General features: G+C 45.8%; 1 protein-coding gene across 1 annotated transcript in view; it reads left to right on the top strand.

Moving 5' to 3' along the window:
* TUBGCP6 (tubulin gamma complex associated protein 6) overlaps window positions 1-12,738 on the top strand; it is a 1,304,734-nt gene that overhangs the window by 140,327 nt on the left and 1,151,669 nt on the right. The window contains exon 4 of the mRNA XM_044088793.1: window positions 6,389-6,562. Within this exon, the coding sequence (XP_043944728.1) occupies window positions 6,389-6,562 (174 nt within the window). The remainder of the gene's footprint in view (window positions 1-6,388; window positions 6,563-12,738) is intronic.

Raw genomic sequence — 12,738 nt, 5'->3', positions numbered from 1 at the left:
AGAGGCTGCCATCCCAGTAGTTCCTTGTGTATACAGGGTGCAGCATGGAGGTATATGATGCACGTTCAGAGGCTGCCATCCCAGTAGTTTATTGTGTATACAAGGTGCAGCATGGAGGTGTATGATGTACGTTCAGAGGCTGCCATCCCAGTAGTTTCTTGTGTATACAAGGTGCAGCATGGAGGTGTATGATGCCTCAGAGGCTGCCATCCCAGTAGTTTCTTGTGTGTACAAGGTGCAGCATGGAGGTATATGATGCACGTTCAGAGGCTGCCATCCCAGTAGTTTATTGTGTATACAAGGTGCAGCATGGAGGTGTATGATGTACGTTCAGAGGCTGCCATCCCAGTAGTTTCTTGTGTGTACAAGGTGCAGCATGGAGGTGTATGATGTACGTTCAGAGGCTGCCATCCCAGTAGTTTATTGTGTATACAAGGTGCAGCATGGAGGTTTATGATGTACGTTCAGAGGCTGCCATCCCAGTAGTTTCTTGTGTATACAAGGTGCAGCATGGAGGTGTATGATGCACGTTCAGAGGCTGCCATTCCCAGTAGTTCCTTGTGTGTACAAGGTGCAGCATGGAGGTGTATGATGTACGTTCAGAGGCTGCCATCCCAGTTGTTTCTTATGTGTACAAGGTGTATAATGGAGGAGTATGATGCATGTTCAGAGGCTGCCATTCCCAGTAGTTCCTTGTGTGTACAAGGTGCAGCATGGAGGTATATGATGCACGTTCAGAGGCTGCCATCCCAGTAGTTTCTTGTGTGTACAAGGTGCAGCATGGAGGAGTATGATGCACGTTCAGAGGCTGCCATTCCCAGTTGTTTGTTGTGTATACAAGGTGCAGCATGGAGGTGTATGATGTACGTTCCGAGGCTGCCATCCCAGTAGTTTCTTGTGTGTACAAGGTGCAGCATGGAGGTGTATTATGCACGTTCAGAGGCTGCCATCCCAGTTGTTTGTTGTGTATACAAGGTGCAGCATGGAGGTGTATGATGTACGTTCAGAGGCTGCCATCCCAGTTGTTTCTTATGTGTACAAGGTGCAGCATGGAGGAGTATGATGCATGTTCAGAGGCTGCCATTCCCAGTTGTTTCTTGTGTATACAAGGTGTATAATGGAGGAGTATGATGTACGTTCAGAGGCTGCCATCCCAGTTGTTTGTTGTGTATACAAGGTGCAGCATGGAGGTATATGATGCATGTTCAGAGGCTGCCATCCCAGTAGTTTCTTGTGTGTACAAGGTGCAGCATGGAGGTGTATGATGTACGTTCAGAGGCTGCCATCCCAGTTGTTTCTTATGTGTACAAGGTGCAGCATGGAGGAGTATGATGTACGTTCAGAGGCTGCCATCCCAGTTGTTTCTTGTGTGTACAAGGTGCAGCATGGAGGAGTATGATGCATGTTCAGAGGCTGCCATTCCCAGTTGTTTCTTGTGTATACAAGGTGTATAATGGAGGAGTATGATGTACGTTCAGAGGCTGCCATCCCAGTTGTTTGTTGTGTATACAAGGTGCAGCATGGAGGTGTATGATGTACGTTCAGAGGCTGCCATCCCAGTTGTTTCTTGTGTGTACAAGGTGCAGCATGGAGGAGTATGATGCATGTTCAGAGGCTGCCATTCCCAGTTGTTTCTTGTGTATACAAGGTGTATAATGGAGGAGTATGATGTACGTTCAGAGGCTGCCATCCCAGTTGTTTGTTGTGTATACAAGGTGCAGCATGGAGGAGTATGATGCATGTTCAGAGGCTGCCATTCCCAGTTGTTTCTTGTGTATACAAGGTGCAGCATGGAGGAGTATGATGCACGTTCAGAGGCTGCCATCCCAGTAGTTTCTTGTGTGTACAAGGTGCAGCATGGAGGTGTATGATGCACGTTCAGAGGCTGCCATCCCAGTAGTTTCTTGTGTGTACAAGGTGCAGCATGGAGGTGTATGATGTACGTTCAGAGGCTGCCATCCCAGTAGTTCCTTGTGTATACAAGGTGCAGCATGGAGGAGTATGATGCACGTTCAGAGGCTGCCATCCCAGTAGTTTATTGTGTATACAAGGTGCAGCATGGAGGTGTATGATGCACGTTCAGAGGCTGCCATCCCAGTAGTTTCTTGTGTGTACAAGGTGCATCATGGAGTTGTATGATGCACGTTCAGAGGCTGCCATTCCCAGTAGTTCCTTGTGTGTACAAGGTGCAGCATGGAGGTGTATGATGCACGTTCAGAGGCTGCCATCCCAGTTGTTTCTTGTGTATACAAGGTGCATCATGGAGGAGTATGATGCACGTTCAGAGGCTGCCATCCCAGTAGTTTCTTGTGTATACAAGGTGCAGCATGGAGGTGTATGATGCACGTTCAGAGGCTGCCATCCCAGTAGTTTCTTGTGTATACAAGGTGCAGCATGGAGGTGTATGATGCACGTTCAGAGGCTGCCATTCCCAGTAGTTCCTTGTGTGTACAAGGTGCAGCATGGAGGTGTATGATGCACGTTCAGAGGCTGCCATCCCAGTAGTTTATTGTGTATACAAGGTGCATCATGGAGGAGTATGATGCACGTTCAGAGGCTGCCATCCCAGTAGTTTATTGTGTATACAAGGTGCAGCATGGAGGTGTATGATGCACGTTCAGAGGCTGCCATCCCAGTTGTTTCTTATGTGTACAAGGTGTATAATGGAGGAGTATGATGCACGTTCAGAGGCTGCCATCCCAGTAGTTTATTGTGTATACAAGGTGCAGCATGGAGGAGTATGATGCACGTTCAGAGGCTGCCATCCCAGTAGTTCCTTGTGTATACAAGGTGCAGCATGGAGGTGTATGATGCACGTTCAGAGGCTGCCATTCCCAGTAGTTCCTTGTGTGTACAAGGTGCAGCATGGAGGTATATGATGCACGTTCAGAGGCTGCCATCCCAGTAGTTTATTGTGTATACAAGGTGCAGCATGGAGGTGTATGATGTACGTTCAGAGGCTGCCATCCCAGTAGTTTCTTGTGTATACAAGGTGTATAATGGAGGAGTATGATGCACGTTCAGAGGCTGCCATCCCAGTAGTTTCTTGTGTGTACAAGGTGCAGCATGGATGTGTATGATGCACGTTCAGAGGCTGCCATTCCCAGTAGTTCCTTGTGTGTACAAGGTGCAGCATGGAGGTGTATGATGCACGTTCAGAGGCTGCCATCCCAGTTGTTTCTTATGTGTACAAGGTGTATAATGGAGGAGTATGATGCATGTTCAGAGGCTGCCATTCCCAGTAGTTCCTTGTGTGTACAAGGTGCAGCATGGAGGTGTATGATGTACGTTCAGAGGCTGCCATCCCAGTTGTTTCTTGTGTGTACAAGGTGCATCATGGAGGTGTATGATGTACGTTCAGAGGCTGCCATCCCAGTAGTTCCTTGTGTATACAAGGTGCAGCATGGAGGTGTATGATGCACGTTCAGAGGCTGCCATTCCCAGTAGTTCCTTGTGTGTACAAGGTGCAGCATGGAGGTGTATGATGTACGTTCAGAGGCTGCCATCCCAGTAGTTTATTGTGTATACAAGGTGCAGCATGGAGGTGTATGATGCACGTTCAGAGGCTGCCATCCCAGTAGTTTCTTGTGTGTACAAGGTGCAGCATGGAGGTGTATGATGCACGTTCAGAGGCTGCCATCCCAGTAGTTTATTGTGTGTACAAGGTGCAGCATGGAGGTATATGATGCACGTTCAGAGGCTGCCATCCCAGTAGTTTATTGTGTATACAAGGTGCAGCATGGAGGTGTATGATGTACGTTCAGAGGCTGCCATCCCAGTAGTTTATTGTGTATACAAGGTGCAGCATGGAGGTGTATGATGTACGTTCAGAGGCTGCCATCCCAGTAGTTTCTTGTGTATACAAGGTGCAGCATGGAGGTGTATGATGCACGTTCAGAGGCTGCCATTCCCAGTAGTTCCTTGTGTGTACAAGGTGCAGCATGGAGGTGTATGATGTACGTTCAGAGGCTGCCATCCCAGTTGTTTCTTATGTGTACAAGGTGTATAATGGAGGAGTATGATGCATGTTCAGAGGCTGCCATTCCCAGTAGTTCCTTGTGTGTACAAGGTGCAGCATGGAGGTATATGATGCACGTTCAGAGGCTGCCATCCCAGTTGTTTCTTGTGTGTACAAGGTGCAGCATGGAGGAGTATGATGTACGTTCAGAGGCTGCCATCCCAGTAGTTCCTTGTGTGTACAAGGTGCAGCATGGAGGTATATGATGCACGTTCAGAGGCTGCCATCCCAGTTGTTTCTTGTGTATACAAGGTGCAGCATGGAGGTGTATGATGTACGTTCAGAGGCTGCCATCCCAGTAGTTTCTTGTGTGTACAAGGTGCAGCATGGAGGTGTATGATGCACGTTCAGAGGCTGCCATCCCAGTTGTTTGTTGTGTATACAAGGTGCAGCATGGAGGTGTATGATGTACGTTCAGAGGCTGCCATCCCAGTTGTTTCTTATGTGTACAAGGTGCAGCATGGAGGAGTATGATGTACGTTCAGAGGCTGCCATCCCAGTTGTTTCTTGTGTATACAAGGTGCAGCATGGAGGAGTATGATGCACGTTCCGAGGCTGCCATCCCAGTTGTTTCTTGTGTATACAAGGTGCAGCATGGAGGAGTATGATGCACGTTCAGAGGCTGCCATCCCAGTTGTTTCTTGTATGTACAAGGTGCAGCATGGAGGTGTATGATGCACGTTCAGAGGCTGCCATCCCAGTTGTTTCTTGTGTATACAAGGTGCAGCATGGAGGAGTATGATGCACGTTCCGAGGCTGCCATCCCAGTTGTTTCTTGTGTATACAAGGTGCAGCATGGAGGTGTATGATGCACGTTCAGAGGCTGCCATCCCAGTTGTTTCTTGTGTATACAAGGTGCAGCATGGAGGTATATGATGTACGTTCAGAGGCTGCCATTCCCAGTTGTTTCTTGTGTGTACAAGGTGCAGCATGGAGGAGTATGATGTACGTTCAGAGGCTGCCATCCCAGTAGTTTCTTGTGTGTACAAGGTGCAGCATGGAGGAGTATGATGTACGTTCAGAGGCTGCCATCCCAGTAGTTTCTTGTGTGTACAAGGTGCAGCATGGAGGAGTATGATGTACGTTCAGAGGCTGCCATCCCAGTAGTTTCTTGTGTATACAAGGTGTATAATGGAGGAGTATGATGCACGTTCAGAGGCTGCCATCCCAGTAGTTTCTTGTGTATACAAGGTGTATAATGGAGGTGTATGATGTACGTTCAGAGGCTGCCATCCCAGTTGTTTCTTGTGTATACAAGGTGCAGCATGGAGGTGTATGATGCACGTTCAGAGGCTGCCATCCCAGTTGTTTCTTGTGTATACAAGGTGTGTAATGGAGGAGTATGATGCATGTTCAGAGGCTGCCATCCCAGTTGTTTCTTGTGTGTACAAGGTGCAGCATGGAGGAGTATGATGTACGTTCAGAGGCTGCCATTCCCAGTTGTTTCTTGTGTATACAAGGTGCAGCATGGAGGAGTATGATGCATGTTCAGAGGCTGCCATTCCCAGTTGTTTCTTGTGTATACAAGGTGTATAATGGAGGAGTATGATGTACGTTCAGAGGCTGCCATCCCAGTTGTTTGTTGTGTATACAAGGTGCAGCATGGAGGTGTATGATGTACGTTCAGAGGCTGCCATCCCAGTTGTTTCTTGTGTGTACAAGGTGTATAATGGAGGAGTATGATGCACGTTCAGAGGCTGCCATCCCAGTAGTTCCTTGTGTGTACAAGGTGCAGCATGGAGGAGTATGATGTACGTTCAGAGGCTGCCATCCCAGTTGTTTCTTATGTGTACAAGGTGCAGCATGGAGGAGTATGATGCCCGTTCAGAGGCTGCCATCCCAGTAGTTCCTTGTGTGTACAAGGTGCAGCATGGAGGAGTATGATGTACGTTCAGAGGCTGCCATCCCAGTAGTTTCTTGTGTGTACAAGGTGCAGCATGGAGGTGTATGATGCACGTTCAGAGGCTGCCATCCCAGTAGTTTCTTGTGTGTACAAGGTGCAGCATGGAGGTGTATGATGTACGTTCAGAGGCTGCCATCCCAGTTGTTTCTTGTGTATACAAGGTGCAGCATGGAGGTGTATGATGCATGTTCAGAGGCTGCCATCCCAGTAGTTTCTTGTGTGTACAGGGTGCAGCATGGAGGAGTATGATGCACGTTCAGAGGCTGCCATACAGCTTTAAACAGCACATTGATATTTGTTTACGTGGCTTCTCTCTCTTCATTCTTCCTGCATCATTTAATTTAAATGTTCTCCTATTTGTGCTTTATTTTTTTGAGCTTTAATTAAATTACCTTTTTTTCCTTAATAGCAACTCTTTTTTTTTATTCTCATAAACTAACAAGTTTTTTTTTTCTTTTCCTTTTTAGTCTCTTCAGACGTTTACTGTGAAGCCAGGGGTCTATGTTTCTGGAACTTCCTCTGAAAGTATGAATAGATTGCTTTCAGAACTGGCCGAATATGGAACGTACTACATGAGATTGAGCCGCTTTTCTCTTCAGCCTGTCTTGGACTCATCCTACAGGAAAGGTCTTGTATTCCAGGTACTTATTTTATTTAATTAAACTTGTAGTGGCACCCCACTATGTTGGGGAGATGAATATGGGCTTCATGAGCATCTGGATCAGAATATGTAGCAGAGCTAGGAAGTTACTTGTTGTTTAAACTTGTATTCTGTTTGATAATAGGAGGTGTATATAATAAAAATTTGGTATTGGTTTGTATTCAACACTAGTGAGTGTAGTAGTTTCATATGAGCAGGATAGCTGTACCAGTTACTGCTTTGTGATAAGATGTCTCTTCCTAATTCAGACCCAGCATATATTTACTAAATATTTTAAGTTATAGAGGAAAAAGAAATCTCTGTTGCCATTAAGGGATGGAACCATAACTATGATACAGCCAACCTGAATTTGAATAGTGGCTTTGGGAGTTTGTTGAAGCTGGCATGGGGAATGGAGAAGTGATGCAGGTTTGCCAGCTTGTCTGTCTTTGGGGAGGCAGGGTGCAGATCTAGGCACTTGTTCCCATTGTAAAATCTGTGGTAGAGGTCAGAGACCTCACTGGAACTCTGGTTTAAGGAGGGTACAGCAGTCCTGAGAAGTTATTTCACTAGAAAACGTGAACGAGAAACCCTTTTAGATGCCCACTGTGCATGCAGGACTCTGAGGTGCGAATGGAAATTTTAAGAGGGTTTAGGGCCTTAAAGTTTACAAAAGCCCGTGGCCTTAGGTGGATAGTGGTGCCACTGTTTGTTGCTTGGCTCTTGCCCCTCCAGATAACCATCACTGTACTGAATCTGAGGATCACTAAGGAACAGGTGTAATTGAATCCATTAGGGTGAGGCTTGGTTTCAGGGATGGGAGCATGGAAGTAAAAGAAAAGCTTCATGTTATTTTTAGTGACAAAAAAGACCAAGAATGTGAGGTCAGTATTTGACCTAAGTGGCCTAAACAGCTTCCTCTCCGGAGCAACCTTTCTGCAAGATCATGGTGCGGTTAGCCTTTCTCTGCTTCTATAAAGAAGACTGGATGTGCTCTTTGGTTTTTCATGACACTTGCCTCCAGATCAGAATCATCAAGGAGTCCAGAAGGTTTCTGCATTTCTGGGTAATGGCCTGTAATAATCAGTTTTGAACTCATTCATTTGGCATTACCTCAGCCTGCAGGTTGTTCCCCAAATGCATGCCTTTTGTGGCAGAGCATCAGAGCCTCCATGGAATCGTTCTTCCTGTATGAATTCCGGTATATGTGAGGCAGAGCACCTCGCTGGCCTTGTTCAAGAGAAATCTTGACCAATGGATGGGAGATCGCAGATATACCCCAGGGATTACCTCAGTGTCACTGCTCGACAGAGGCACAGCAAAATAATGGGTATAGTTCCCCATACTAAAGGGGTGGCGTAAGCCACAAAACTATGGGCTAGGCTTGTAAATGCCCTCGGGCAGATAGCCTAGTATGAACCTATGAACCTATGAACCTATGAAGGTGATTGCACGTAGCTCCATCATTACTCCAGGTTCCAGTTCTACCTGTATAAAGGTGATTGCATGTAGCTCCATCATTACTCCAGGTTCCAGTTCTACCTGTATGAAGGTGATTGCACGTAGCTCCATCATTACTCCAGGTTCCAGTTCTTCCTGTATGAAGGTGATTGCATGTAGCTCCATCATTACTCCAGGTTCCAGTTCTTCCTGTATGAAGGTGATTGCACGTAGCTCCATCATTACTCCAGGTTCCAGTTCTTCCTATATGAAGGTGATTGCACGTAGCTCCATCATTACACCAGGTTCCAGTTCTTCCTGTATGAAGGTGATTGCATGTAGCTCCATCATTACTCCAGGTTCCAGTTCTTCCTGTATGAAGGTGATTGCACGTAGCTCCATCATTACTCCAGGTTCCAGTTCTTCCTGTATGAAGGTGATTGCATGTAGCTCCATCATTACTCCAGGTTCCAGTTCTACCTGTATGAAGGTGATTGTACATAGCTCCATCATTACTCCAGGTTCCAGTTCTTCCTGTATGAAGGTGATTGCATGTAGCTCCATCATTACTCCAGGTTCCAGTTCTACCTGTATGAAGGTGATTGCACGTAGCTCCATCATTACTCCAGGTTCCAGTTCTACCTGTATGAAGGTGATTGCACGTAGCTCCATCATTACTCCAGGTTCCAGGTCTTCCTGTATGAAGGTGATTGCATGTAGCTCCATCATTACTCCAGGTTTCAGTTCTACCTGTATGAAGGTGACATGGAGTCGTTCTTCCTGTATGAAGGTGACATGGAGTTGTTCTTCCTGTATGAAGGTGATTGAACGTAGCTCCATCATTACTCCAGGTTCCAGCTCTTCCTGTATGAAGGTGATTGCATGTAGTTCCATCATTACTCCAGGTTCCAGTTCTTTCTGTATGAAGGTAATTGCACGTAGCTCCATCATTACTCCAGGTTCCAGTTCTTCCTGTATGAAGGTGATTGCATGTAGCTCCATCATTACTCCAGGTTCCAGTTCTTCCTGTATGAAGGTGATTGCATGTAGCTCCATCATTACTCCAGGTTCCAGTTCCTGTACAGAAATCAGTGATTTTATTATTGCACTCTGTATGCTTTACAGTGCACCCTTGCGAAGGTCTGTCTGCCTATGTTGTGGATTCTTTGTCATGTATATAGTAAACTGCACTGGACATGAATACACTCCATTTTATCCAGAATTTCTGTCTTTCTAGCTTCTCAAAAGGTTTCTGCCCTTCTCTGTCTCGAGGAACTAGGTCCCTTGGTAGCCACAACACCAGTGATGCCATGTATCAGCTGCCACAAGTGGGCATTGCAGTGGACATTACTGATTTCACATCTAGTGTTCCACTTTGTGTTGATCTCTAAAGCCTTCAGAGTGCATATTTGATGGTGGAATCACTTTTCCAACTTATCAGAGGTAACAGATTTCATTTACACTGTCCATTGGTAACAGCTACTACTCACGTGACAGCTGAAGGCTGGGGGGCATTAGAACAAGCAGACAGGTCATGTTTTTGTATGGATTTAGAGGCAGCATTGCACATCTGTTTCAGGATGTCCCTGCAGACCTTTCAAGACTTCCTCCCTGTAGGTGTCATTGACATCCAGTCAAGCAGTATGGCAGTGTGGGGGTACATCAGCAAACAAGGTGAGACCAGTTTATATCCCTCATGACGTGAAACCATTACAGTGTGAGAATGAGTTGTAACTGATTTCTGCTATCCAACTACATTCCATGTGGGGCAGGTCACTAGTGGACAAGCTCACCTGCTGCTACTAATGACTCATAAGTGGTCCTTCGAAACCTCAGCGGCTCAGAATTGTTGCAATACTGGGGTAAAAGCACGGACTTGATCTGCCCTTTTGCTTCCCTGAGCAACACAAAACTGCAACACTACAACAGCTGTTTCTCCCTCACTCTTTCACTGTGATGGGGGTGGGGGGGGGGAGTAAAATGCCTCAGAGAAGCTGGAAATACCCGTTATCTCAATGATAGAACCAGATTTTGGAAAACTCCTCATCCAACATCAAGACTAGCCATCACCAACGTTTTCAAATAAATATGCAAGCAACCTAGAACTTGCACAATGAACTGGAACTACAGTATTTAAATAGGCAGGTAACATTTGGATCAGTGTTCTATCCCAGCTGACAAATGAAAGTAACTATTTGTCGCGTTGATGTTCAGCGCACTCTTCCACGTTTATGTTGATTATTGAGCTCTCCATGCACGGTTCGTTTTTCAAATGGCCTTCCTCTGTGCTTGATGTGTCTGAAGTATGAAAGCATAGTTTAGCAATTTGAGCTTCCAGGGGATAGTCAAGTTTTATCTTTGATTTGCTTTTCCAGCAGTTCATGGTACATACTGTATTCTTTGCCATCATAATTTGCAGGCAGGAATTTGAGTTTTGTCACGTTTCCTCACTGATAGTCTTTGTCTGTCTTTTTTTTTTTTAATTTCTCCAAATGTTTGTATTTCTAATACCATGATTGTAATGGACTCCATTCCTAAGTTAGAGTACAGTTCATGAAATTACTATCGGCTCAGTCTGTGTTAGTCAAGAATGCTGTCCTCAGCACCTGCAGTGTACCCAGAATTTCCTCCTCTTGCATTTCATGCAGGGTTACGTATATTGGCAGCATATTTGAGTATGATTGTAGTTTCTTTAGTCCTATTGTTGCTGCTACTGTTGGAACTGTCTGGATATTTTTCTACAACATTGTTCACGTTTCTGCTTGTGAATCCTGGTATGTGAGACATCATAAATCTAATGTTGTCTTTTCCACCTGGCCTCAACCTGTAAGTTACTGGATCAGACTCAGATTTGAGGGAGGCCTTTCCAAAAGACTTCAGCCTTGGAACTCTGCCTTCTCTACCCATAATCCCATGCTGTCTCCTATATACCTCAGATCTCATTTGCTGCTTCCAGGGACTGCAGCATGACTGCAGGCTCCATCGTGGGATCACTTGTGTCCTTTTTTTTTTTGTATTTGGTGTAATTTCTGATTATCCTGTGTGTATTACCTTCCTCTACCCTTTGTAGGCCTTTTGGGATAGTTCGGTTAGGGTTAGGGTTAGGGTTAGGTTTATTTTGTAGGTGTAAAAATGTGGTGCCTTTTTCTTCATCTGTTTAAACAAAACAAAAACAAAAAAAGCTATATCTTTGTCTTAAGTTTGTAGTGTGTGGTAGGCTAGGTGGTTGGACATTAGGGGTGTGTAGTTTGTTTAGATGTGCCTTTTTTCTTTATCTTGGCTGCTTTTAGGTGGTGTGTTTCTCTTTCACCATGGATGAGGAGAAGCAATTCAGAAGATAGCCACAAGTTGCCATCTCAGGATGTGCACAATCAATGTGTTTATTACCTTGGCACCTCGAGCTTGGGTGCCTAGTGCCCTGTTCGTGCTGGTTTAGGTACCTGGGCTCTGGGCCACTTTGGTTTTTAAAGGGCTTGTTGCTCTTGGGAGATCACGTACCTTCCACTTTTACTCCTTCGAAGAAGCCTGACAAAGGTGAGTGGGGTTGGAGTAAGGAGAGTTCTAAGGATTTCAAGGTGCGGGATAAGGACAAGGGGTCTGTAAATTAGCAGCTGCCCCTCATTCTGAACAGCCAGATCTGAAAATCCACTGAACTTTGGCTTCCTGAGGTTGTTGGCTTGGGGAGGCTAGCATGGACCACTACTTTTGACACTGTGGAAAGGATTTTCTTCAGGCCGGAGATGAAGTGGCTGACCGCAACCGATAATCCTCCCATATCTTTTTCCTGGACCTGTGGACACGCATCGGGAAGCTCCACAACAGCGCACATTTCCAGGTCTCCAAATTGCCCTGCATCCAGAACCCACAGCCTCTTCCACCTCTTCCCTAGATTTTCTGGTTTGCGTGGGTTATAGTAAAAGGCTGCACAAGAGGAAACACCTGGATTCCATAGAGGAATCTCTCCGGAAGATACTGACCTCAAGAAAGGAGAGGGTTCCCAAAAGTTCTCCTGTGAGGACACCTCTTTTAGTGTTTTGTTATGGAGCTCCTTTAATAACATGGGGGTTAAACTGCTGAACTGCTGAAGCTTCCTCTCCAGAGGAGTCAGTATTTTTGGAGGCCTTTGGTGTGGAACTATTAGTGTGCTTCCCCTCCAGACATGTTTATTGTCCTGGTGCCCCAGAGAATTTGGAGAGAACTGGATATGGTGGAACCTATTCCCTAGGATACCAGATAAGATATTAGCTCCTCCTAAGAATCAGCAACATTGGAGTAAGGGTCCCGCTGCTGATGGCATCATGGTGGCGGCAGCAAACAGGATATTTCAGAGGAAAGCTTTTTAATCCACCCCCCCCCCAACAGGGAATCTAGGGCTCTGGACCACTTAGGGAAGTGCACCTACGCATAAGTGACCTTCTTGCTGAGAGCGTTAAATTAGCTGGCTTATTTGACAAGACTTCAGTGCAACACTGTCTTTGAAGTGTCAAAAGTAGTGAGGGCACAGCAGGTGTTGGAGATTGTAAAGATTCTGGAAATGCAGTTGTTAACCTTGCAATCCATTTCTAGCGCATTTCTAGCGTGTCTGTGAGCCTGCTGTTCAATGCAGCCAATGACATGTCTTGAGCTGCAAACACTGGCATTGCCATGTGCTAGCAATCTTGCATGAGCTTATGTAATTTGGCAGACTGCTTTAAGGCATTCTTTGTCAGTGCACAGTGACAGGTCTTCTCTTTTTGG

The sequence above is a fragment of the Protopterus annectens genome, chromosome 11.part0 (genome assembly GCF_019279795.1).
Source record: "Protopterus annectens isolate FY-2018-M chromosome 11.part0, PAN1.0, whole genome shotgun sequence".
Lineage (NCBI taxonomy): Eukaryota > Metazoa > Chordata > Ceratodontiformes > Protopteridae > Protopterus > Protopterus annectens.
Note: the sequence above shows the minus strand (reverse complement) of the source record. Positions and strands in the feature narration are given on the sequence as shown.